The sequence below is a fragment of the Ictidomys tridecemlineatus genome, chromosome 1 (assembly GCF_052094955.1).
Source record: "Ictidomys tridecemlineatus isolate mIctTri1 chromosome 1, mIctTri1.hap1, whole genome shotgun sequence".
Taxonomy (NCBI): domain Eukaryota; kingdom Metazoa; phylum Chordata; class Mammalia; order Rodentia; family Sciuridae; genus Ictidomys; species Ictidomys tridecemlineatus.
In genome coordinates, this window is record NC_135477.1 from 107,591 (window position 1) to 134,170 (window position 26,580).

At 43.8% G+C, this 26,580-nt stretch overlaps 1 protein-coding gene across 2 annotated transcripts; it reads left to right on the forward strand.

Moving 5' to 3' along the window:
* Nucleotides 1-293: 293 nt before the first annotated feature.
* On the forward strand, nt 294-8,231 carry Syce1 (synaptonemal complex central element protein 1). 2 transcript variants are annotated; one of them, XM_040273545.2, is made up of 13 exons: nt 294-394; nt 3,765-3,827; nt 4,534-4,593; nt 4,945-5,019; nt 5,606-5,653; nt 5,903-5,957; nt 6,144-6,233; nt 6,450-6,513; nt 7,174-7,240; nt 7,316-7,439; nt 7,511-7,621; nt 7,781-7,865; nt 8,082-8,231. In XM_040273545.2, exons 1-13 carry the CDS (start codon nt 316-318, stop codon nt 8,157-8,159), a joined length of 999 nt encoding a protein of 332 aa, XP_040129479.2. In that variant the 5' UTR covers nt 294-315; the 3' UTR covers nt 8,160-8,231. The 2 variants fall into 2 exon arrangements, with proteins under 2 accessions (XP_040129479.2, XP_077879743.1); XM_078023617.1 differs by having other exon boundaries at nt 7,781-7,814.
* Nucleotides 8,232-26,580: the final 18,349 nt, after the last annotated feature.

The following is a 26,580-nucleotide window of genomic DNA, read 5'->3' on the forward strand; positions in this document are numbered from 1 at the left end:
GGCCTTGCACTTGGCAGAGAGGAGCTGATCCTCCCAACTGCTGAAACTCAGAGCTGGGGGCCCACCACGCGCAAGTGATTACCTGCTCAACTGGCCAATCACCAGCTTGGAAGCTCGCCCACTCCCCGACCCGCTAAACCGGATTTGCAGTTGCGGGCTAAAGCTTCGAGCCTGCGCCGTAACTGCCAGGCGCAGAGCCAGACTTCGACCAAGCCCAGCTTCCAACTGGCACGTGCAGGCCACTGCGCAGGCGCGGCCCCCGTGCGGGTTGGTCCAATCAGCGGTCGAGCAAGGCGGCGGTGCGCGCGCAGAGACATGGCGGCCAGGCCCCGACCCTCAGCGGTGGAGCCCGCGGGAGCCGCGGACCCGGCCCAGGGAGCCGAGGGCCCCAGAGGTAGTGGCAGGCGCGGGGCTGGGGCTGCAGAGCCCCTGGAGAGGTTTCTGGGCAGAGCGCGGAGGCTCCGCGCAGTGGCCGCCTGGCTGAGGGGACCTCGAGGTCTCCCCGCGAACGGTTCCCGGGGAGGGCGATGGGCTGGCGGCCTCCACGCCCTGGTGTGTGCCGCCTCGTCGAGGACGCGCCCCTGAGAGACCCCAGCTTGGTCTTGGAGTCGCCTGCGGCTGGTCTCGCAGGGGCGCCGGGGACTGGGGGATGGCGGGTGGGCCAGAAGGGTTGGTGCCCCACCTGGCTGGGTCGACCGGGGCTTGGTGCAGCCGTGGAACCAGGCAGACGCCGGCTGCGGTGCAGACCCCCTTCACACGCCTTCCGACCCCTGTGGGACCTCCCGACCCGACCTCGGGGTACCTTCCGATCCTCCTCCCAACTGCACGGGCCACCCGCCTCTCAAACCCTGGCACCTCTGGAACCCTCTTCCCAGCTCCTAAGGATCCTGACACGTTGGTACCCCCAGGCACCTGCAGACCCCAAGGAACCTGCCTCCCCGTCTGCCGACCGTGTGCAGGAGACGGCAGCCTGTCGCCACCCAGAAAATCACGGTGTGAAAGTGCCAGTGGGGAGGGGGCACAGACACCCAAACGGCTGGCAGTGTGGAAGCTGATGTGGGTTCCTTTAAAGCTCTCCACTCATTTTTCTTCAAATGGAAGAGTTGGCATTTTTCTAATTGATTTTCAAGAGCTTTTAAAAGGCATATTTTTATAACATAAATTTTTAAAAATATAAAAATATACAGACGTGTATGTGGCGAAAAATAAACTTCCTCCTTCCTGTTCCTTTGTCAAGGATTCCTACCGTCAGAGGTAAGCACTGTCCAGGTGTTGTTTTTTTTTTAAATGCAGGTGTGTGATCTGTCTAGGAATAATCTAAACATGGCATACATACATTGGTTGACCTTTTTGTGGTCACTGCACTTCTTTTCTCTTTAACATTTTTAGGATCTCTTATTCATGTTAACATATGGATCTGCCTCCTTTTTAGTGGCTACATAGCATTCTGTTAAACCCCAAGTTTTCTACTGATAAGCACTCAAGCTGTTTCATGTTTTTAGTTTCACAAATATCGTTTTCACTGCCATCAAATATATCTTGCATACTTTACTGAGGATATTTAATCAATAAACTCCTGGAATTGGACATATGTCTTCCAAATATCGTGTAGCCAATCTGTCTTCCAAAAGTCACATTGGTTTCCATAGTCTCTATCAGTGAACATGAGTGCTGGTTCCTGCATAGTATCACAAACAAGGTGCCGTATATTAATTAGCACTTTAATTATGACAGTAACTATTTTCAAATATGTATTGGTAACTTATGTAATTTTATGTTATCATTAGCTTTTATTTACTGTAACAAAATATGTGAAATAACTTCAAAGAGAAAAGGCTTATTTTGGGTCACAGGTTTGGAGATTTCAGCCCATGATCAGTTGGCTCTGTCACTTTTGGACCTGTGGTAAGATGACAGTCGTGGCAGGAGTGCATTATAGAGGAAGATGCTTTACCTCATGACAGCCAGGAAGCAAAAAGAGGCAGGGAGAAATGACCAGAGTCCTAGTAGCCCCTTCAAGAATCACATGCCCTAATGTGACTTGGAGATTTTCAAATAGGTCCCTCCTCTTAAAGGTTCTAATACCCCCCAATACCACCACACACTAGATATCAAACCTTTACCACATAAGCATATGGAAGGCAAGAATCCAAACCACTGCATTTTTATCTCCTTTTCTCCACTCATCTATAAAAATGATTGTTTACCTTCACTGTATTGATTGGGGAATTGTTAAACAACTTTAAAAAATTATTGGTGAATGTAAGCATATGTCAAAGTTGAAAACAAGGTATAATTACTCTCATCTTACAGCTTTAACAGCTAATAACTATTGGCCATTCATTTCTGTTTTGTTTTTTACCATACCCACTCCCTACTGCCCACTTCAATATTTCATTTTAAAGCATCCAAGACATCATAGAGTACCATCCATAAATATTTCCATGTGTATCTCTAGAAAATAAGCACTTTCCAGGAAAGTAATGCCATTATTGCATTTTTGTAGTAGAAAAAGATAATTTCTTCATTTCATCAAATAGCTAGTCAATTATGAAAGCTTGCTGATTGTGTTAGTATTTTTATTTATTTGAACCCAGATCCAATTACAGACTACTGTTTGATATTTATTGAAGTGTCTCATTGAGGGTCTTATTTTCCTCATCTTTTATTGTTAGGAAGGTCTGTCTTCCTCCTTTCTTTTCCCTGAAAATTTATTTGTGAAATGTTTTTTTTCCTGTTTAGGTTCCCAGTCTGGATGTTACTAATTGTACTCTGATATACTTTTTAGCATGTTGTTCTATCCTTGATTTTTTTCTGAATTGCTATTTAGATCTGATGCTTTGGTAAATCTGAGCATCATTTTTTGGCAAGAGTTCTTAGTAGATGATGTCTTTTTGCTTTAGTTGGTTCATGATGTCTGATTACCTTTATTGTGATGTTAATGACATAAGTTATTTCCTAGGCCTTATTAGAGGGTTAAAAATGGACATGTAAGCTGGGGGCAGTGGTGCATGCCTGTAATCCCAGTGGCTTGGGAGGCTGAGGCAGAAGGATCACGAGTTCAAAGCTAGCCTCAGCAATGGTGAGGCACTAAGCAACTCAGTCAGACCCTATCTTTAAATAAAATACAAAATAGGGCTGGGAACATGGTTCAGTGGTCAAGTGCCCCTGAGTCCAATCCCCAGTACCCCCCCCCAAAACGGGTGTATATAATGACTATGAAATTAATATGAAATGTTACTTTATAGGGAACCAGAATCATTATTGATTATACATAGGAAAACTGTTTGTATATGTGTATATGTATATACGTATATATATATATATATATATGTATGTGTATATATATATATATGCATGTGTGTGTGTGTATATATACATGTATACCTTTAACCAGATAATCTTTTTAAATTTTCTTATGTCCTTGTTTTGTATAAAACTTTCTAGAATTTCCTAATGATCAGTTGCAGTGATTTTCAATTTATTGCCAGTTTTTTATATCCCTTTTATCCATTATTACTTTGTGAACTTTGGCTCAACTTTGATCGCAAACAGTAGAGTGCAGTCATGCCTTTACCTTGAGTTTCGTGAAGGGGCTCTGTAGTGTCATTACACTGTAGGTGGAAAAGCTGACCATAGATGCACCCAGTTCATCTTAAATGCCCTGTCTGCCTCAGGACAAGGAACATACGTTGCTCTGTTAAGAGACTTCCCCTGGCCTTTCACCCTACTGCATTCTGAAATGTTTGGTTTTGTCTCCACAGGGCAGGATGTGTCTACACAAAAAATCGAAGGCTTGATGGAAATGGTGAAAAAGCTGCAGAAAGGTCAAGAGTCTCCTCTGTGTACTAGGTTTAGCCTGAGGTTTGAGGTTAGGCAGATGTGGGTTCAATCCTAGCCCCACAGTTCACAACCATGGGAAATTATTGCATTTGCTTTCACTTTATTTTAAAATTTAATATTGTAAATGATAAAAAGGGCTCTATGATTCAAAATTGCAGAAATATAAGGAGTTAGAAGGCAATTTTTTTTCCTCAAAATGCTGTCTCAAGCCCCTTGCTGGTCACCCACTTGGCTCCCACAGCACTCATGTTAGATCCAGAGATTTTTACCTATATCATACTTCCTTCTCCCTCAGCTCCACTGCCCCCTGCTTGCTCTCTAAGCTTCTCCCTCCCCTCTTTAGGGTAAGCCTTTGCACTGACTACCCACACTCTACCCGAGAGCTTCAAGGCGTGTCCTCTTGTGTGATATGGGGCCCATAAGACATTTTCCCATTCCTACTCCTGCATTCTTTACCCCTTGTCCCACTTCATTTCTCATGACTGCAGTTATCACAACCTGATTCAGAATCTCTATTGGTCTGTACTTTGTCTCCCCACCCAGAATGTGAGCCCATGATGTAACACCTGTGCACAGGAGATGCATAGGAGATGCTCAGTAGATTTGTGTAGAGTGAGATAGTAGACACAGGCAGGCACCCATCATCTCTGCCTGCTCTGTCATCATCTCAGTCTCCTTTCCTCCCTGCAGCTGGAAGTCTAGAGCCCCAGATTGAGGTCCTGATTAACCGAATTAATGAGGTTCAGCAAGGTGAGCTCAGGGACCTTGGCTGTTTTCCAGAACTAGCTACATGTTTTGCCAGCCCCCAGTGCAAAGTAAAAATATAGAAGCCTGTGTTTTAAAAAATATGTATATAGATATTTCATGACATTAACAACAGAGTATTAAGTACAGAACTCTCTGCATGCAGCTACCATAGTCTGCCTGTGAACTTGGTCCTACTGCTATGCAAGCCTGCAAGAAAGGCCTGTACTATGAAAGTTACCTGCTCTGTAAAATCTGGGCCCCTCTAGATTTGCTTGAAGACAAATATTAACTGTCACTGTTTGCGGTGAGAGGTTGTACTCATTCAATGTCGTGTCCATCTGCTCTCTGATGAAGCAAAAAAGAAAGCGAGTGAGGAGCTGGGAGAGGCCCGGACAGTCTGGGATGCCCTACAGAAGGAACTCGACTCCTGTAAGCAATCTAGAAGTCAACAGCGGTCCCCAAAATGTCTCAAGCCTTTCCTAACTTGCTTTTCCAGATACTTGGTATTCTTACCACAGCCAAGTGTCCTGCCCTCTCTGCAGCTTCATATCCTTTATGTCCTTCCAATACCCTGTTCTCATGGTGGAGTGTTCTAGAAATGCCCACCAAGCACACCTTTGCTGAGCCTTTGCCATGATTCTCTCTGTGTTCCCCCAGATGGTACAAGTCCCTGTTGCCTCTGTTACCATTCAAGGTTGTCTTGTGTTCCCTTCTCAGAGAGTCCTTCCCTAGTCATCCTCCCTAAAGACACCACCCTGCCTCCTTGTGGTCAAATGCCCCTTCCTCTTTGATGTGTTTCTTCCCAGCCCTGGTGGGTGTCACAAGATCCTCACAGACAATCTTTGTGAATCCAAGGGCCCTTGGTGTTTATAGGAAGTGTGGGCACCAAGAAGAGGGTGCTCACCTCAAGAGGTCCTTGATTGGGTTGAGGACAGGGCTCTACACAGTTCCCCATGTGACTCTCTGATCATATCATGGGAAGTCCTTGATGCTAAACATTCTCTGTGCTTTCCAGTGCATGAAGAGAAAGTACACCTGAAGGAGATCTTGAGCAAAAAGCAAGGTATTTCTGGCTTCTGTGTCTCCAGGCTTTTGCCTATGCTATTCCACAGAAGCCCACTCTTCCTACAGTACCTGAAGCCTTTAAAGACCCCTGATTTTGTGTTCCTCTTGTGGTTTCCACCAGTCTCAGAAAATGTCAAAACCCAATAAGGTGCCCACATATCTGATATGATCTGTCCTTATTCCCTCTGCCCAAACCTGATGCCTTGATGGGCTCTTATAGAGAGGGCCCTGTTATTCTCCCTTGCAGAATCCCTAAGGATCCTTCGTCTACACTGCCAGGAGAAGGAGAGTGAGGCACAGAGGTGAGAGACCATGCTTTCATGCATCTCCTGAAATCTCACAACAGGGGAAAGTGCTCCTGTCACCCTCTCTCACCCACTACCATGTTACCAGACATGAACCTGAATAAAGGGATAGAACAGAAGCCCCTCAGCCCCCTCCCAAGGAGTCTATCAGAGACTGTGGATGAGGGCTGCCTCCCTTTCCAGGAAGCATACCCTGTTGCAAGAGTGCAAGGAGAGAATTTTTGCCCTGAACTCCCAGATTGAGGAAGAGAAAAACAAACAAAGACAACTAAGGTAAACCCCGTGCATGAGATCTGGGGCCCAGAGAGGCACAGGTAGGGTAATGTTAGGGATGAGTTAGAGAAGCTGGCTGAATTGAGCCTTGGAGGGTCCAAGGGGTGAAATTGCTCCCCGTGGAGCACATGGCATATCCCAAGGGCTATGTATGAAGACCTAACTGGGTCAGTAGTCTCAGCCCAGGGTCCTTATGCCTGTGTGGTTGGGCCCCAGGTTGGATTTTGAAGAACAGCTGGAGGCTCTGATGGGCCAGCACAAGGACCTCTGGGAATTTCACGTGAGTCACTTTGACATGCTTTTGACCTTTCACACCTCATCTGCCCCACCTGTTCCTGTGCCAGCCCTGGTGGTCCTGTTGTCACCATTCCCCAATTCAGCTTCTTGTCACCACCTTCAAGGCACCCTATGTGCTTATTGCTGGTCCTGCCCACCTATCTGTGCTGCTGTCCTGTGTCTGTTCAGTGGTCAGGAGTCCTGATGAAACCAAGGTGGAGTCCTCCATTGTTGAGGGTGTTCACAGATGGGAAGATGGAGCAAGCAGCAGGTGCTTGTCCACAGCGGATCCCAGACACCAAACAAGGAAACATGAATCAGGAGGGAAGGGGTCAGTAAGGAGGCCAGAGAGGGCAGGAGAGAAGGGGAGGAGCTTCAGTACTGTGCTGGAGACCATATCTCTAGATAAAGGCCCAGAGTCACAGGTTTTGGGCTTTCTCTTGTGTAAAACTTGCCCAAGGCCTGTTTCTGGGGAATGGGAGGGGATGGGGAAGTCAGGAATGACAACTACAAAGGTCCTGAGGCTGGATTGTGGCTCACATACACAGAGGGGCAAGGTACTAGGAAGTGAGTCATGGTGAGGAGGTCAATGGCCATGTCCAGGCAGATTTCTTTGAGGCATGGGAAGATGGAAAGTGTGGACAAATCTTTCTGCCCCCTTCAGAGGCCAGAGCAGCTAGCAAGGGAGATCTGCACCCTGGACAGCAGCAAGGAGCAGCTGCTCAAGGAAGGTGAGGCCAGGGGAGAAGGGTGGCCCTGACCTGGCCTTCCTGCCTATACCTGCTCACAACCCCTTCCCACTGCAGAGAAGTTGGTTGAGGTGAAGCTGGAGGATGTAAAGCATCGGCTGTGTTCTCTATGCATGCCTGAGGGGCCCTCCACCCTCACTGAGGGGCTCTTCCTCCGCAGCCAGGAGGCAGCTGCAACAGTGTAAGATATGGAAGGTGGGGGTGGACAGAGGGAAGAAGTGACCCATGCTGACTCCCCACCTTGCCCCATAGGCAGCTATTCAAGGAAGAGAACCAGAAGGCTGAGGAGCTCCTGGAGGCTGCATCCCAGCACCACCAGCAGCTGCAGCAGAGGTGCCAGCAGCTGCAGCAGAAGCGGCAGAGGTAGGCATAGAGCCCCTATGCCCTCACCCTCTTCAGGAAGGTGGATGAAGGGTCTCTCTTCCCTTCTCCACTTGTGTCTTCACATACTCTTGTCTCTCCTGCACCCCTTTACCTCTTCCATTCCTAAATTCATCTTCCTACCTACCCCTTCTGGATCAGGCTGAAGGAAGAGCTGGAAAAGCATGGATTGCAGGTACCTGCTCAAACCCAGAGTTTGCAAGAGGAAGGAGCTGGCCCACAAAAGGTGGTGATTCCTGGAATCTGACGGAAGGAAGCACAGACATATCCTAAAGGGAGGGCAAAGAGGGGCCTAAAATCCTCAGAGGTGGTCTGTGGGCAAAGGGTGTTCCCTTGGGGGCATAGACAAGGCCTATCAAAGGCATGGAGATATGAGGTGGGAAGGGATGATGTGGGCTTAGGATTGATGAAGACTGCCACCCTTGACCCTGACCTTCCACAGGCCAGCCCCAAGACTCTAGAAGTCCACGAGGAGAAAGACTCTGATCTCCCTACCAAGCAGGGCCTGATGCCCTTTTAGCCCAGGATATGCCCCACCCTCAACCTCATCCCATAGGGCCACGAGAAATAAAGGTGCTATTTTGGTACAGTCTGCCTCAGCTGAGTCTGTTTGTGTGAGGGAAAGAGGGTTTAGCCAAGACCCTCAGGTCCTTGAGACTGGTGAAGTCTTGTCCCAACTTTGCCTTTTGACCTTTACATTGCAGGCATTCAGTAAATGCTTCCCAACCTCCCGGGCCTGGTCCAGCATGCAGCTTCAGGCTGCCAAACAGTGTGGAGTCAGAGGGGTTGGCTCCAGTTCTCTTCTGCAGGGTTGTGGCAGGATGCACGAACTCCCTTATGCCTAGTAGAAGAGCCCTTCTATGTCCTAGACACTGTGTTCTGGGCAGAGGGATGCAAGTCTGAATGTCTCACAATGGCCCCAGTGAGTCTGAAATCCACTGATGATTTAATTACTTTATGTAGACTCTCAGAAATAAAAATTAGGGTAAGATGAAGTGGGACCCAAAGCCAGTTTCATGCCTTATTAGTTCATGCATCCTGAATGTAAAGCATCAGCTGTGCTCCCTGTGCAGGCCTAAGGGGCCTAAATCTCCAAAAAACAGGGTTTTTTTGCACAAAAAAGGTGTTAAATTTTGTAAAAGGCCTTTTATATGCCGATTAAACTAAATGGCTGATTTATTTTTAAAAACTTTTATTGGTTTGCCACAAAAAAATAATACCAACCATATAGAAAGGCCTTTTATGATAGTGGAATTGAGGGAAATTTTTAATACATAATGATTGCTATTTCACTAATGTATAAGAAGTTTGTGATTCTCTGACCTATTCCCTCAGCAATGTATCAACTTTAGCTAATTTTTTTAAGTTACTAATTATGCAATACCTTCCATAGAACCACCAGTAACCAAAATTGAACATCCTCATAAGGTCATTACACTACTTCAATAAAAAAAAAAGCCTTTGGGAGCTGAGGTTGTGGCTCAGTGGCAGAGCGCTTGCCTCACATATGTGAGGCACTGAGTTCAATGCTTAGCATCACATAAAAATAAAGATATATTTTTTAAAAAGGACTTTTACAAAATTTAACACCTCTTTATGTAAAAACCCCTCAAAATTAGAAATGGAAGATTACTTCCTTTATATTTCTTGCTGAAATGTTTATAAAGTGCTTTGTATTGGGAATAATTCATGGATATTATATTCAGATTCTATGTATCATATTGGAAGTTCTACACAGTGAGTGGATAAGCATAGAAGTCTAAAGGAGTCTACAGATGAATTGCATAATGGCTACATGAGTATACAAGTTTGCTAAATACAGGTCCATAATCAAGAATCAACTTGTCTATTAAGCACCAATTAAAAAAACAATAAATAAATAGAAGACAGACCAACAGAGTAGAGGAAGGGGAATGGCAGAGGGAGGAGGGGAGGGAAAGAGGAAGTATGAAGGACTGAAATGGAGCAAATTAAATTTCATGCACGTATAATTATGTCAAAATTATAGTTATGTATAAAGATAATACACTAATAAAAATATTTTTGAAAAAAACAACTATGGACACCATGCAGCAGTTACCAAAAAGGGTTACATGGAGAACAACTACCATAAAATGCTCTGTAGAGAAGAACAGGCTCTCAGGCTGGGGCTGTAGCTTAGTGGCAGAGCTCCCGTCTCGCATGTGTGAGGCACTGGGCTCAATCCTCAGCACCACATAAAAATAAACAAAGATACTCTGTCCAACTAAAACTAAAAAAATATTTAAATAAAGAAAGAAGACGCTCTCTACCATCACTCCGCTTGGAGAAGCACAACATGTATCTCATTTTAAAGCTTAAAGAGATCTATGCTATGTACATATATGAATATATCAAAGTGAATTTCACTGTTATATATAAAAAAAGAATTAACTTGTGTCTGGATACTAGGGCTCAGGACCCCAAATGGTAGTGCTTAGGAGGAATCTACATTTTATTGAAGGAAAAGAAACTGGCATAACATTAGCATATGTATCCAGTGAGGACAAGCATGTAATCCCTCACAATGTGGAGTCAGAGAAGTTGTCTCCAGTTTTCTTCTGCAGGGCTGTCCTGGGATGCATGAACCCCTGAGATTAGAAACCTGCCACATGTGCAGAGAATATCTCAAATCCAGGAAGCCCCTAAAGGAGAGTAGACTGGGCTGCTTATACCTGATGGCTATGTGGACTAAGCCCTTCTGTATTATCTTATCAAGAACAACTGAGAACCTAGTCAGTTATTAATGTCATGATTATCAGTAAATGATGGTTATAAGCCAGTACAAACCACCAACACCCAGCTTGGACCCACTATTAACCAGTACTTTTGCACTTCAGATAAGGTCAGTGCCTCAGTGGTTTGTCTTATACCATTGAAAGGGCTCAGTCCATTCCACTCCTGCTGGGATTAACATACCATTTAAAAACAGAGAATTTAAAATCAGATTCTTCCAAAATTATAAAAATATGAAGATAGATATATAATCTTCCCCCCAAAACTATACAGTTTGGAGAAATGTTAGAAGACCTAAATAAATGGAAAGATGGATCATGGTCATGAATTGGAAAGTCATTAATATAAAGATGTCATTTCTGCCCAGTACAATATACAAATTCATTATAATTTCAATAAAAATTTTACATGTTTTTTGTGTAAATGAAGGAATCCATTATAAAAAATATAGAGAGAGAAATAGAAAAGTCCAAGCATCTCCAGCATAGTGTTGGAAATGAGCAATGTGGAAAGATCTCTACAGGTGTTGAACATTGTATGTAGATCCCACTGCAGGAGACATGGTAGTAATGATGGAGAGAGAGGCAGATGCTGCACAGGGAGTATGGGAAGAGTCTGGTGCATGTTACATGGCTGAGGAATGACAAATATTGCATTCAAGAAGAGATGAATGGGAAGGTACGAGGACAATGATTTCTAGGGGCCAGTCATATTCTAGATTTTACAGGTCCAGTTTAACAAGTACAATAAAATATCACATGATTTTATAGAGAGGTCATATGTGTGACATACATGCATGTGTTTGTTTTTTTAAAAAATATGTAGAATCTATTAGAAAATAATCATATAGGGACATAATAAAAGACAATTATACATTACCATGTTCATGGATAAGAAAACTTACCATCATAAAGATGACACTTAATAAAATTAATCTATAAATATATTATCCCACTAAAATTTCAACATGCTTCTTTTTTAAGCAGTAGAAGAGACCTAATATGGCTTGATTGTGTCTACAAAATTATCATGTGTTGGAAGCTTGGTCTTCAGTGTGGTAGTGTTGAGAGGTGGTGGAACTTGTCAAAGATAGGGCATAGAAGGAAGTCATTGGGTCACTGGGGGTACTGCCCTCAGAATTACTATTGCTGTCAGATACTAATTAGTTCTTGTGAGAAGGGTGTTACAGAAAAGAGCAAGACTGACCCCTCTCCACCCTAGCTTCCTATCTTGCCGTGTGATCTCTCCTTCTGACATGGGTTCTCTTCATGATGCCATCTGCCATGAGATATAGCCAGTGGGCCCTTCTCCAGAGCTGGCACCATGTTGTTTAGATTTTCCCCTTCCAAAACTGTGATCTAAATAAACATATTTTCTTTATAAAGTACACAGCCTAAGGTTTTCTTTTATAGGAAAGGAAAACAGATTAACACAGTACCAAAGCAAAAAAAAATTCAAATTTATCTGGAAGGTTAAGTGTGTGTGTGTGTGTGTGTGTGTGTGTGTGTGTGTGTAATTGAACAAGCAATTTCTGAATTATTGGAGCAATGAGAATAAATAGGATTACCTGAAACTAACAGATATTATAAACCTATAGTATTGCAATAATATCAATGACCAATGGACCAGAATTAAAAGAAATCTGTGATTGACCCATAAGGAATTAGTAATTGTGTATTATAAGTGATATTTAAAAGCAATAGAGATGATGCTAATCCATCCACATCAAGAGTAGTAGTAAGTGTCACTGGATTATAAAATCCAACCAAAAGACATAAATTGTCGGGTTGGATAAAAAAAATCAAACTATATTCTGTGTACAGTGGAGAGTCTATTGCAAAGATACAAATTGACAAAGGATGAAAATGATATACCATGTAAACCCAAGCATAAGCGAGCCCTACTGATGGACTTAGTAATATCAGACAAAATAGACTTTAAAGCAAAATTTCTGATAGAGGCAAAAGGGATATTTTATAATAAAATGGTCAATCAATTAGGATATAACAATTATATATGCATACACATATCTAACAAAAACTCCATATGAAGTGAAAAAAATTAAGGGAGAAGTAGACTGCTCTACATAAGCATTTGGAGACATTAATATACACTTTCCAATAATAAATGGAACAATTAGATAACAAACTGACATGGATGTAGAGTCTTTGAACAACACTATGAATAACAAAGATTTATATTACACCAGTCAACAAATACATATTCTTCACAGGTGCACATGGAATTTCTCCAGATAAGATATGAAAAATTATGGTATATGTGTGTAATAAGAATTGTAATGCAAAAAAGTACATGTATAAAGACATGAATTGGCATGAACATACTTTATATACAAAGATATGAAAAATTGTGCTGTATATGTGTAATAAGAATTGTAATGCATTCCACTGTTGTGTATTTAAAAAATAAAATCAATTTAAAAAATTTGTGATAAGGGGAAAAAGTGTGCTAATTCATAAAGGGGCTCAATAAATATAAAATGATTGAAATCATACAGAATATTTCCTCTACCACAAAAACTGAGAAATCAATAACAAATACATTTGAGAAGTTCACAAATAAGGGGAAAGTAACCAAAACGAAACCAAATATACCTGTGAATTTCCCAATCCTTGTTTCACATAGTTTTGGTATACTGTGTTTTAATTTCAATCATCTCACAATAATTCCTAATTTCCATTATGATATCTTCTATGGCTCAATGATTATTTGGAAGTGCATTAACTTCCTATTGTAGGTCTGGAAATGTCTTTTTCATAGCAAGAACAGGATGAATAAAATTCTGGTCAATACCTATCATGAAAGGATCTGAAAGGAGCTCAAATCTAGCGCAAGGACCTAACTATAAGCACAGACCTGAAATGCTGTGTCAGATGAAGATCAATGTAGATCAGGGTAATAGCAGGAGAAAAATAGAGACAGTGATGTGTTACCAGGTTGAACTTCACTGAAAACCCAAAGATACATGAATGTGCTCTCATGGATATGAAGCATAGAAGCCAAGTCACAAGAGCACAAAGAATACACACAGAGGGTTGGTAACTATGACAGCATCCTGACTAGGTGGGTGATCCCATGCTATGGCCAGAGACAAGGATGGTAAAGTTGTTCAAGTATATGCCAGGGACAGGAACTTGTCTAGGTGGGTGTTACCATGGTATGATGAGAAAGCACAGTAAATGGTGTTCAAGTATTCCGGTGAGGGTAACCAAGACAAAAAAATGCTAGGTACATGTTCACATGCTATGATGAGAGAGAAGCACAGTGGAGATGTTTGACTACATGCCAGGTGAGGGTAATATGACAGAATCTTGTCTAGGCAGGTGTTCTTATGCTATAACTGGAGACAGGGACAGTAAAGATATTCAAGTACTCACCAGATGATAGTACCTATGACAGTACATCATCTAGGTTAGTATTCCCTAACTATGCTATGATCAGGAAAAGGCACAGTAAAGATGTTCAAGTACACACCAGGTGAGGGTACCTATGACAGTACATCACTAGGTTAGTATTCCCATGCTATGATGGGGAAAAGGCACAGTAAAGATATTCAAGTATTCATCAGGTGAGGGTACCTATGACAGTACATCACTAGGTTAGTATTCCCATGCTATGATGGGGAAAAGGCACAGTAAAGATGTTCAAGTACTCACCAGGTGAGGTTACCTATGACAGTACATCACTGGGTTAGTATTCCCATGATGGAGAAAAGGCACAGTAAAGATGTTCAAGTACACACCAGGTGAGGGTACCTATGACAGTACATCACTAGGTTAGTATTCCCATGATAGGGAAAAGGCACAGTAAAGATATTCAAGTACTCACCAGGTGAGGGTACCTATGACAATACATCATCTAGGTTAGTATTCCCATGCTATGATGAGGAAAAGGCACAGTAAAGATATTCAAGTACACACCAGGTGAGAGTACCTATGACAGTACATCACTAGATTAGTATTACCATGCTATGATGGGGAAAAGGCACAGTAAAGATGTTCAAGTACACACCAGGTGAGGGTACCTATGACAGTACATCACTAGGTTAGTATTCCCATGATGAGGAAAAGGCACAGTAAAGATGTTCAAGTACTCACCAGGTGAGGGTACCTATGACAGTACATCACTAGGTTAGTATTCCCATGTTATGATGGGGAAAAGGCACAGTAAAGATATTCAAGTACACACCAGGTGAGAGTACCTATGACAGTACATCACTAGGTTAGTATTCCCATGATGGGGAAAAGGCACAGTAAAGATGTTCAAGTACACACCAGGTGAGGGTACCTATGACAGTACATCATCTAGGTTAGTATTCCCATGATGGGGAAAAGGCACAGTAAAGATGTTCAAGTACTCACCAGGTGAGGGTACCTATGACAATACATCACTAGGTTAGTATTCCCATGATGGGGAAAAGGCACAGTAAAGATGTTCAAGTACTCACCAGGTGAGAGTACCTATGAAGTACATCACTAGGTTAGTATTCCCATGCTATGATGAGGAAAAGGCACAGTAAAGATGTTCAAGTACACACCAGGTGAGAGTACCTATGACAGTACATCATCTAGGTTAGTATTCCCATGCTATGATGGGGAAAAGGCACAGTAAAGATGTTCAAGTACTCACCAGGTGAGAGTACCTATGACAGTACATCACTAGGTTAGTATTCCCATGATGGGGAAAAGGCACAGTAAAGATGTTCAAGTACTCACCAGGTGAAAGTACCTATGACAGTACATTACTAGGTTAGTATTCCCATGATGGGGAAAAGGCACAGTAAAGATGTTCAAGTACACTCCAGGTGAGGGTACCTATGACAGTACATCACTAGGTTAGTATTCCCATGATGGGGAAAAGGCACAGTAAAGATATTCAAGTACTCACCAGGTGAGGGTATCTATGACAGTACATCACTGGGTTAGTATTCCCATGCTATGATGGACAAAAGGCACAGTAAAGATGTTCAAGTACACACCAGGTGAGGGTACCTATGACAGTACATCACTGGGTTAGTATTCCCATGCTATGATGGACAAAAGGCACAGTAAAGATATTCAAGTACTCACCAGGTGAGAGTACCTATGACAGTACATCACTAGGTTAGTATTCCCATGATGGGGAAAAGGCACAGTAAAGATATTCAAGTACTCACCAGGTGAGGGTACCTATGACAGTACATCACTGGGTTAGTATTCCCATGCTATGATGGGGAAAAGGCACAGTAATGATGTTCAAGTACAAACCAGGTGAGGGTACCTATGACAGTACATCATCTAGGTTGGTATTCCCATGATGGGGAAAAGGCACAGTAAAGATGTTCAAGTACACACCAGGTGAGGGTACCTAGAACTGTGCCTTGTCCAGTTGGGTACTCCTATGCTATGATGGGAGAAAGAGAGAGTAAAGTCGTTCAAGTACACACCAGGTGAGGGTATACTAATTCCAGTACATTGTCTAGGTGAGTGCTCCCATGCTATGACTAGAAAGAAGGACATAAAAATGTTCAAGTACCTGCAGGTGGGAGTAACTTCAAGAGGACTTTATCTGGGTAGGTGTTCCCATGGTATGATAAGAGGACAGTAGATACATTCATGTATATGAGAGTAGCTGTGGCAGCAGCTTGCTAGGTATGTTCCCATGCTGTGCCGAGAGAGATGGACGGTAAATATATTCATGTACACACTATGTGAGGATAACCACAGCAGAACCTTGTCTGCACGGGTGTTCCAATGCTGTGATGGGAAAAAGATACAGTAAATATGTTCAAGTATATGCCAGCTGAGTATACCCATGATAGCACCTTTTCTAGGTGGGTATTTCCATGGTATAATGGAAGAAATGAAAAATAAAGATGTTCAAATACATGTACAGTGAGGGTACCTGCAACACATCTTGTTTACAGGGGTGTTCCCATGCTTTGATGAGAGAAGGATATTCAGGACGTCCAAGTACACACTGGGCCAGAGTACCTATGACAGCACCCTGATTAGGTGGGTGTTCCTGGAGAGAAGGACAATAAAGATGTTCAAGTACATGCCAGCTGAGGATACCTATGACAGTATTTTGTTTGGGTGGATGTTCCCCTACTTTAACAGGAACAAAGAGCAAAGCAGGTGCTGATATTTGAGTGATTACATTTAGAACTGGCCCAAATTTGAATAATAGGTTTCCTTATTTTTCATAATAAGTTTCTGTGCTTATAATTACTTATAAATTGGGTGTCTTTACTGGTGTACTCATATTCCTCCTCATCCTCAGGAGTTGCTAGCATCCATGTAAAAGTGAACATCATCCATTTTTTAAAAATACAGAGTATAAATAATGGAATCAATAAAATGGTAAGCTACTTACCAGATATGCATTTTAATAGTCACCCCCTTAAAAGAGAGCAAGGAAGGGGTTAAAGGAGTCAAAGAGAAAGAAACTGAGTCAGTCATGATGATCTACATCAGGACACAGAATAATAAGAATAAAAAAGAGGGAACTTCTCTCAGGAAAAAAAGAAGAAAATAAAGGTCAGGAACAGAGTTCATTGCTTATTTTTTGTGCAGAGGGTTAAAAGTGGAGTTTAATTCCTTGTTGTCTCCATGACCAGATCTTGGATCAGCAAACTGCAGTTGGGGAAATGACTAAAAAAACATGATGGGCAAGCTCAGCATGGTGGCACATATCTGTAATCCCAGTGGTTGGGAGGATGAGGAAGGAAGATTGCAAGCTCGAGACCTGCCTGGGCAACCTAGCAAGGCCCTAAAAAAATTAGATAGACCCTGTCAAAATAAAAATAAAAAATAAATGGCTGGGTATCTCAGTGGTTTAGTGTCCATGGTTAAATTCCCAATAACCAAGAAAAAAATGAACATGATGGGAAGAGTGAGACAGATCTGGAACACTGTGTTGGTGTCTCTGTGGAGACGTCTCTGTGGAGATGCCCCTTTGGCAGTTGGATCTATGATGTTTTAGTCAGCCTTTTCACTGCTGTGACTAAAGGACACTTCATAGGTCTCAATCCATAGACAGTACTCTCCATTCCTCAGGGCTCCAGGTGAGGCTAAACATCATGGCGGAAGAGTGTGGTGGAGGGAAGCAGCTCCCGCAAGGATCAGAAAGCAGAGAGAGAGACTCCACTTGCCAGATGCAAAATATATACCCCCAACCACTCCTCAATTCCCCACCTCCTCCAGCCACAGCCTACCTGCCTTCAGTTTCCACTCAATTAATCCTATCAGGGGATTGATTCACTGATTGGGCTAAGGCTCTTGTAAAACCTAATAATTTCTTCTCTGAACCTTCTTGCATTGTCTCACATATGAGCTTTGGGGGGACACCTCACACCCAAATCATAACATTCAATATACAGCGCAGGAGAGAGACCTAATCTGAAAATAAAGATTTGGGAAGTGGCAAAATTTCAGTGGTAGTTGAAGCCATCAGAATGATTGAAATAGCTTGAAGAGAACCTATGCAGATACATATTGCTAGAGGAAGAGAAACAGATAATGAAGACTGAGAAGATGTTTTTGAAGTTTATTCTAGGAATAAAGCTCAATATTAAGAAATCTAGTAATACATTTCCTCATATTTGTCCCTATGGGAAAAATTTATGATCATCCATGTAGACATTGAAAAGTCATATTTTAAAATATTGTCCCATTTTTAATATGGATACTGCATAGAAAAGGATTCAGAGAATCCTTCTTTAACATGATAAAATATATATATTTTAGTTCATATTTTATCATCAGAGTTAAAGGGGAAACACTGGAGGGCAAAAATGTTCTATCACCAAGATTCTTTTAGCACTGTACATGACGTATGTGTTCATCAAATGAAACAAGAAAAGCAGAAGGGAAAATGTGTTATCTACGGAACACAAGAGATTCTTCAAAAACTAATACAAACATGGGCAGGGATTGTGGCTCAGTGGTAGATTGCCCGTCTAGCACATGCAAGGCCCTGGGTTCGATCCTCAGCACCACATAAAAATAAATAAACAAAATAAGAGTATTGTTTCCAATTCTAAAAAATAAACATTAAAAAACTATTACAAACAGGAAGACTCAATAAATAAAGAGGCTATGCAGGGGCTGGAATTGTGGCTCAGGAGTAGAGTCCTTGCCTAGCATGTGCAAGGCCCTGGGTTTGATCCTCAGGGAAAAAAAAGAAGAAAGAAAAAAAGAAAGAAAGAAAGAAAGAAAGAAAGAAAGAAAGAAAGAAAGAAAGAAAGAAAGAAAGAAAGAAAGAAAGAAAGAAAGAAAGAAAGGAAGGAAGGAAGGAAGGAAGGAAGGAAGATTAAAAGAGAGACTATGGAAATAACACACAATAAAAAGACAAAATACTTAGCCATATAGTTAACAAAAAATACATACATACAACTCTATGAAGTTGTGAGGGAAGAAAAAAGTGAAGTATACTAAAAAGAAAGGACTGAAAGACACATGTTCACGGATAGGAAGATTCTACCTTGTTGTGGTTTAGATGTGAGGTATCCCCACAATCTCATGTATGCAGTGGTGCAAGAACATTCATGGATAAAATGATTTGATTATGAGAGTTGAAGCCTAATTAGTGGTTTTCCCACTGATGGGTTAGTTGGGTGGTGATTGGAGGAGGTGGGTCTCTGGGCATTCCTTTTGAGTTTGTATTTTGTCTCTGGTGAGTGGAGCTCTCTCTGCTTTTTTTGCCACGTCCTGAGCTGCTTTCCTCCTTCACACCCTTCTGCCATGATGTTCTCCCTCACACTGGGCCCAGAGCTATGGAGTTAGTCAACCATGAACCAAACCTCTGAAACCGTAACAAGTATAAACTTTTTCTCCTTGTTTTTTTCTACCTTGTTTTTGCCAGGTTTTTTGGTCATAGTGATTCAAGGTTGACTAAAACATGCATCATACATATGTCAATGCTCCCTAAGGCACTAAACTAATTCAACATTATTCTGACAGAAAAAATTCTTATTTATAGATAAAGTGATTCATAAGATCATATGAGAAAGTAAAGAAGCAGGAATAGACATGTGTGGTAAGCTATATTTCTGTCCACCCATATGAGTCATCTCTGACTGCCATAAAATACTATAAACTGAGTGCCTTAGACAACAGAAATTTTCTTTCTCACTGTTCTGCATGTTGGTAAGTCAAGGTGCCAGCCAGTGCCTCTACTGCAGACTTAGAGATAGCAGCTTCTTGATGCGCCCTTGCATAGTGAGGAGAGGCCAGTTTTCCTCTTCTAAGAAGGTCATCCGTCCTACTGGATAGGTTCCACTATCATGATTTCATTTAACAACCATTACTTCCTAAACCTCTCTTTCCAAATGCAGTCATACAGGGGCTTGGGACTAAGCTTCAAAATCCACAATTTTGGGAAATGATAAATTTATAGCAGTATCTGGGCTGCTTTTCACTGCAGGAGGGTTAAATATCCCCATGCAGTAGAACACATAGCATATTTTTAATCCAACATTTGCCTTATTTTAAATAAAAATTAATGGAAGTGGCATGGGTGACTACCAAATAGAGACTGTAAAAGTCATACATAAGCCATCAAGATCTCCCTCTGTCACAGGAGCCAGTGCCATTAAAGAGATGAGCCTGGGGCTGTAATTATGGCTCAGTGCTAAAGCACTTGCCTAGCATGTGTGAGGCACTGGGTTCAATTCTCAGCAGCACATAAAAATAAATAAATAAAAATAAAGTTTCATCCACAATTAAAACTTATATATATAAATTATCCTCTGTCTGGGATTCTGAGTGAAGCAGAAACGAGAAAAAATAAAGCTTAGGCTTGATGGAGAGGCACTATGAGTCAGAAGAAGACACTGACTGCTGATCTGCCTGTCAAATGGGTCAGAACAAGCACACCAGCACCAAGGACAGGGCCCCAAGGATGGCATCTGCACTGTCCCACGGCAGCACCCTCCCAGAGGAACACACCAGCACCAAGGACAGGTCCCCAAGGATGGCATCTGCACTGTCCCACGGCAGCACCCTCCCAGAGGAACACACCAGCACCAAGGATGGGCCCTAAGGATGGCATCTGCACTGTCCCACATCAGCACCCTCCCAGAGGAACACACCAGCACCAAGGATGGGCCCCCAAGGATGGCGTCTGCACTGTCCCACATCAGCACCCTCCCAGAGGAACACACCAGCACCAAGGATGGGCCCCCAAGGATGGTGTCTGCACTGTCCCACATCAGCACCCTCCCAGAGGAACACACCAGCACCAAGGATGGGCCCTAAGTATGGCGTCTGCACAGTCCCACATCAGCACCCTCCCAGAGGAACACACCAGCACCAAGGATGGGCCCTAAGTATGGCGTCTGCACAGTCCCACATCAGCACCCTCCCAGAGGAACACACCAGCACCAAGGATGGGCCCTAAGGATGGCGTCTGCACTGTCCCACATCAGCACCCTCCCAGAGGAACACACCAGCACCAAGGATGGGCCCCCAAGGATGGTGTCTGCACTGTCCCACATCAGCCCCCTCCCAGAGGAACACACCAGCACCAAGGACAGGGCCCCAAGGATGGCGTCTGCACTGTTCACATCAGCACCCTCCCAGAGGAACACACCAGCACCAAGGACAGGGTCCCCAACGATGACATCTGCACTGTCCCACATCAGCCCCCTCCCAGAGGAACACACCAGCACCAAGGACAGGGCCCCAAGGATGGCGTCTGCACTGTCCCACATCAGCACCCTCCCAGAGGAACACACCAGCACCAAGGATGGGCCCCCAAGGATGGTGTCTGCACTGTCCCACATCAGCCCCCTCCCAGAGGAACACACCAGCACCAAGGACAGGGCCCCAAGGATGGCGTCTGCACTGTTCACATCAGCACCCTCCCAGAGGAAGACAGGAGCATCAAGGACCTGGACCCCAAGGATGACATCTGCACTGTCCCACATCAGCCCCCTCCCAGAGGAACACACCAGCACCAAGGATGGGCCCTAAGGATGGCATCTGCACTGTCCCACATCAGCACCCTCCCAGAGGAACACACCAGCACCAAGGATGGGCCCCCAAGGATGGCGTCTGCACTGTCCCACATCAGCACCCTCCCAGAGGAACACACCAGCACCAAGGACAGGGCCCCAAGGATGGCGTCTGCACTGTCCCACATCAGCACCCTCCCAGAGGAACACACCAGCACCAAGGATGGGCCCCAAGGATGGCGTCTGCACTGTCCCACATCAGCACCCTCCCAGAGGAACACACCAGCACCAAGGACAGGGCCCCAAGGATGGCGTCTGCACTGTCCCACATCAGCACCCTCCCAGAGGAAAACACCAGCACCAAGGACAGGGCCCCCAAGGATGGCGTCTGCACTGTCCCACATCAGCACCCTCCCAGAGGAACACACCAGCACCAAGGATGGGCCCCCAAGGATGGCGTCTGCACTGTCCCACATCAGCACCCTCCCAGAGGAACACACCAGCACCAAGGATGGGCCCTAAGGATGGCGTCTGCACTGTCCCACGGCAGCACCCTCCCAGAGGAAAACACCAGCACCAAGGACAGGGCCCCAAGGATGGAGTCTGCACTGTCCCACATCAGCACCCTCCCAGAGGAACACACCAGCACCAAGGATGGGCCCTAAGGATGGCGTCTGCACTGTCCCACATCAACACCCTCCCAGAGGAACACACCAGCACCAAGGATGGGCCCTAAGTATGGCGTCTGCACTGTCCCACATCAGCACCCTCCCAGAGGAACACACCAGCACCAAGGACAGGGCCCCAAGGATGGCGTCTGCACTGTTCACATCAGCCCCCTCCCAGAAAAACACACCAGCACCAAGGATGGGCCCTAAGGATGGCGTCTGCACTGTCCCACGGCAGCACCCTCCCAGAGGAACATACCAGCACCAAGGACAGGGCCCCCAAGGATGGCGTCTGCACAGTCCCACATCAGCACCCTCCCAGAGGAACACACCAGCACCAAGGATGGGCCCCCAAGCATGGTGTCTGCACTGTCCCACATCAGCACCCTCCCAGAGGAACACACCAGCACCAAGGATGGGCCCTAAGGATGGCATCTGCACTGTCCCACATCAGCACCCTCCCAGAGGAACATACCAGCACCAAGGATGGGCCCCCAAGGATGGTGTCTGCACTGTCCCACATCAGCACCCTCCCAGAGGAACACACCAACACCAAGGACAGGGCCCCCAAGGATGGCGTCTGCACTGTCCCACATCAGCACCCTCCCAGAGGAACACACCAGCACCAAGGATGGGCCCTAAGGATGGCATCTGCACTGTCCCACATCAGCACCCTCCCAGAGGAACACACCAGCACCAAGGATGGGCCCCCAAGGATGGCGTCTGCACTGTCCCACATCAGCACCCTCCCAGAGGAACACACCAGCACCAAGGATGGGCCCCCAAGGATGGCGTCTGCACTGTTCACATCAGCACCCTCCCAGAGGAAGACACCAGCACCAAGGATGGGCCCTAAGGATGGCATCTGCACTGTTCACATCAGCACCCTCCCAGAGGAACACACCAGCACCAAGGATGGGCCCCAAGGATGGCGTCTGCACTGTCCCACATCAGCACCCTCCCAGAGGAACACACCAGCACCAAGGACAGGGCCCCAAGGATGGCGTCTGCACTGTTCACATCAGCACCCTCCCAGAGGAAGACACCAGCACCAAGGACAGGGCCCCTAGGATGGCGTCTGCACTGTCCCTCATCAGCCCCCTCCCAGAGGAACACACCAGCACCAAGGACAGGGCCCCAAGGATGGCGTCTGCACTGTTCACATCAGCACCCTCCCAGAGGAACACACCAGCACTAAGGACAGGGCCCCCAAGGATGGCATCTGCACTGTTCACATCAGCACCCTCCCAGAGGAAAACCAGCACCAAGGACAGGGCCCCAAAGGATGGCATCTGCACTGTCCCACATCAGCACCCTCCCAGAGGAACACACCAGCACAAAGATGGGCCCCCAAGGATGACGTCTGCACTGTCCCACATCAGCACCCTCCCAGAGGAACACACCAGCACCAAGGACAGGGTCCCCAAGGATGACATCTGCACTGTCCCACATCAGCCCCCTCCCAGAGGAACACACCAGCACCAAGGATCGGCCCCCAAGGACAGCATCTGTGCTGTCCCACATGAGCATCCTCACATCCAGGGCCATGGATTGCTTCTCTGTTTTCTGAAATGCTAATGCCTCTTTTACATGGCTAGACCATGATTAGTGGTGCTGCTCAAGAAGACTCTTCTGTCTATACTTAATATCACTTATGGTGTCTGTAAGCACATCACGGGAGGCATATTATTAAGGCAAATCAAGTTACCCTTATGGACTTACGCTTTTTTTTTTAAAGAGATAGAGAGAGAGAGAGAGAAATTTTTTTAATATTTATTTTTTAGCTTTCGGCAGACACAACATCTTTGTTTGTATGTGGTGCTGAGGATCGAACCCGGGCCACACGCATGCCAGGTGAGCGCGCTACCGCCCGAGCCACATCCCCAGCCCTGTACTTACGCTTTTGCCAAAGAGTCTGGAATACTGAATTATAGAAGTATGTCTCAGTTACTGCTCATTCCATTTGAGCTTTCAGAAAACCTTGAGCTTTTAGAAACATTGGGCTTTTCAGAAAACCTTGAGCTCATGGGAAACTAAAGTGATTTGCAAGCAGGAGTGAAAGTTAATAGGAAGATACTGGAGATCTGGGGATACACAGGTCTGGAAAACTGTGGCATTTCACTATTTATCTTTTGCTCTTTCTGGTTGAAATATTGCCTCTGGTTTTTAATTTTAAAAATTTAAAATTAAATTTTTCATCCCACTGCCTTTCCTACTCCATGGCCTTCCCATCCTCTCACTCCCCTTTACCCGATCTAGAGTTCATCTATTCCTGCCATGCCCCCCCTCACTATCCACATTATGAATCAGCATCCTTATATCAGAGAAAATATTCATCATTTGGTTTTTTGAGTGGGCTTACTTAGCATTATATTCTCCAACTCCATCCATTTGCCTGCAAATGCCATGATTTATTCTCTTTAAAAGCTGAGTAATATTCCATTGTATATATATACCACAGTTTCTTTGTCCATTCATCTACTGAAGGGCATCTCTGTTCGTTCCACAGTTTAGCTATTGTGAACTGTGCTGCTATAAACATTGATGTGGCTGTGTCCTGTAGTATGCTGTTTTAAATCCTTTGGGTATAGATCAAGGAGTGGAATAGCTGGGTTAAATGGTGTTTCCATTCCCAATTTTCTGAGGAATCTCCATACTACATTCCATATTGGCTGCACCCATTGTTCCCCACCAGCACTGTATGAGTGTGCCCTTTTCTCCACATCCTCACCTCTCTTGTTGTTGTTTGTCTTCCTAATAGGTGCCCTCTGACTGGAGTGACATGAAACCTTAGAGTAGTTTTGATTTGCAGTTCTCTAATTGCTAGAGATGTTGAACATTTTTTCATATATTTGTCAATTGATTGTATACCATCTTATGAGAAATGTCTGTTCAGTCCCTTGGCCCATTTATTGATTGAGTTATTTGTTCTTTGTTTTTTTTCTTGGTGTTAAGATTTTTGAATTCCTTATATATCCTAGAGATTAGTGCTCTATTTGCTGTGCATGAGGTAAAAATTTGCTCCCATTCTGTAGGCTCTCTATTCACCTCACTGATTGTTTCTTTTGCTGAGAAGAAGCCACTTTACTCTTGTGCTATAGGAGTCTTAAGGAAATAGGGGCCTAGTCTGACATGATCGAGATTTGGCCCTACTTTTTCTTCTATTAGGCACAAAGTCTCTGGTTTAATTCCTAGGTCTTGATCCACTTTGATTTGAGTTTTGTGTATGGTGAGAGATAGGGGTTTGATTTCATTTTATTGCATATGAATTTCCAAATTTCCCAGCACACAATTGTTTCTTTTGTTTCAATTTCATTGATTTCAGCTCTGATTTTAATATTTTCTGTCTTTTACTGCTTTGATGTTGATCTGTTCTTCTTTTTCTAAGGCACTGAGATGTAATGTTGAGGCATTTATTTGTTGACTTTTTCTTCTTTTAAGGAATGAACTCCAAGCAATGAACTTTCCTCCTAGTACTGCCTTCATAGTGTCCCAGAGATTTTGATATGTGGTTATCAGCATTCTCATTTACCTCTAAGAATTTTTTAATCTCCTCTTTGATGTCTTTTGCAACCCATTGTTCATTCAATAGCATATTATTTAGTCTCTAGGGGTTCAAGTAGCTTTTATTTTTTATTTTATCATTGATTTCTAATTTCATTCCATTATGATCTGATAAAATGCAGGGTAGTGTCTCTACTTTTTTGTATTTGTTAAGAGTTGTGTTGTGGCATAATATATGGTCTATTTTAGAGAAGAATTTATGTGCTGCTGAGAAGAAAGTGTATTTACTCATTGGTGGATGAAGTATTCTATGTAAGTCAGATAAGTCTAGGTTATTGGTTGTGTAGTTTCTTCAACTTTTGTTTGGAAGATCTATCCAGTGGTTAAAGAGGTATGTTAAAGTCATCCAGAATTATTGTGTTGTGGTCTATTTGACTCCGAACTTGACAAGAGTTTGTTTGATGAACATAGATGCTCCATTGTTTGGGACATATATATTTATAATTGTTATGTCTTGTTGGTATATGGTTTCCTTGAGCAGTATAAAATGCCCTTTTTATCCCTTTTGATTAACTTTGGCTTGAAGTCTACTTTATTTGATATAAGGATGGAAACCCCTGCTTGCTTCCACAGTCCATGTGAGAGGTATGATTTTTCCCAACCTTTCACCTTCAGTCTGAGATGTCTTTTCCTATCAGATGAGTCTCTTGGAGGCAGCCTATTGTTGGGTCTTTTTAAATCCAATCTGCCAATCTATGTCTTTTGATTGGTGACTTTAGGCCATTAACATTATTATTGAGACATGGTTTTTATTCCCAGCCATTTTTGTTTATTTTTGGTATTTAACTTGACTTGTTTTTTCCTTTGACTAGTTTTTCCTTTAGTGTAATATCTCCCTCTGCTGATTTTCATTGTTCTTTTCATTTTCTCCTCATGGAATATTTTGCTGAAGATGTTCTGTAATACAGGCTTTTGAGTTGTAAATTCTTTTAACTTTTGTTTATCATGGAAGTTTTTTTATTTCATCATCAAATCTAAAGCTTAATTTTGCTGGATAT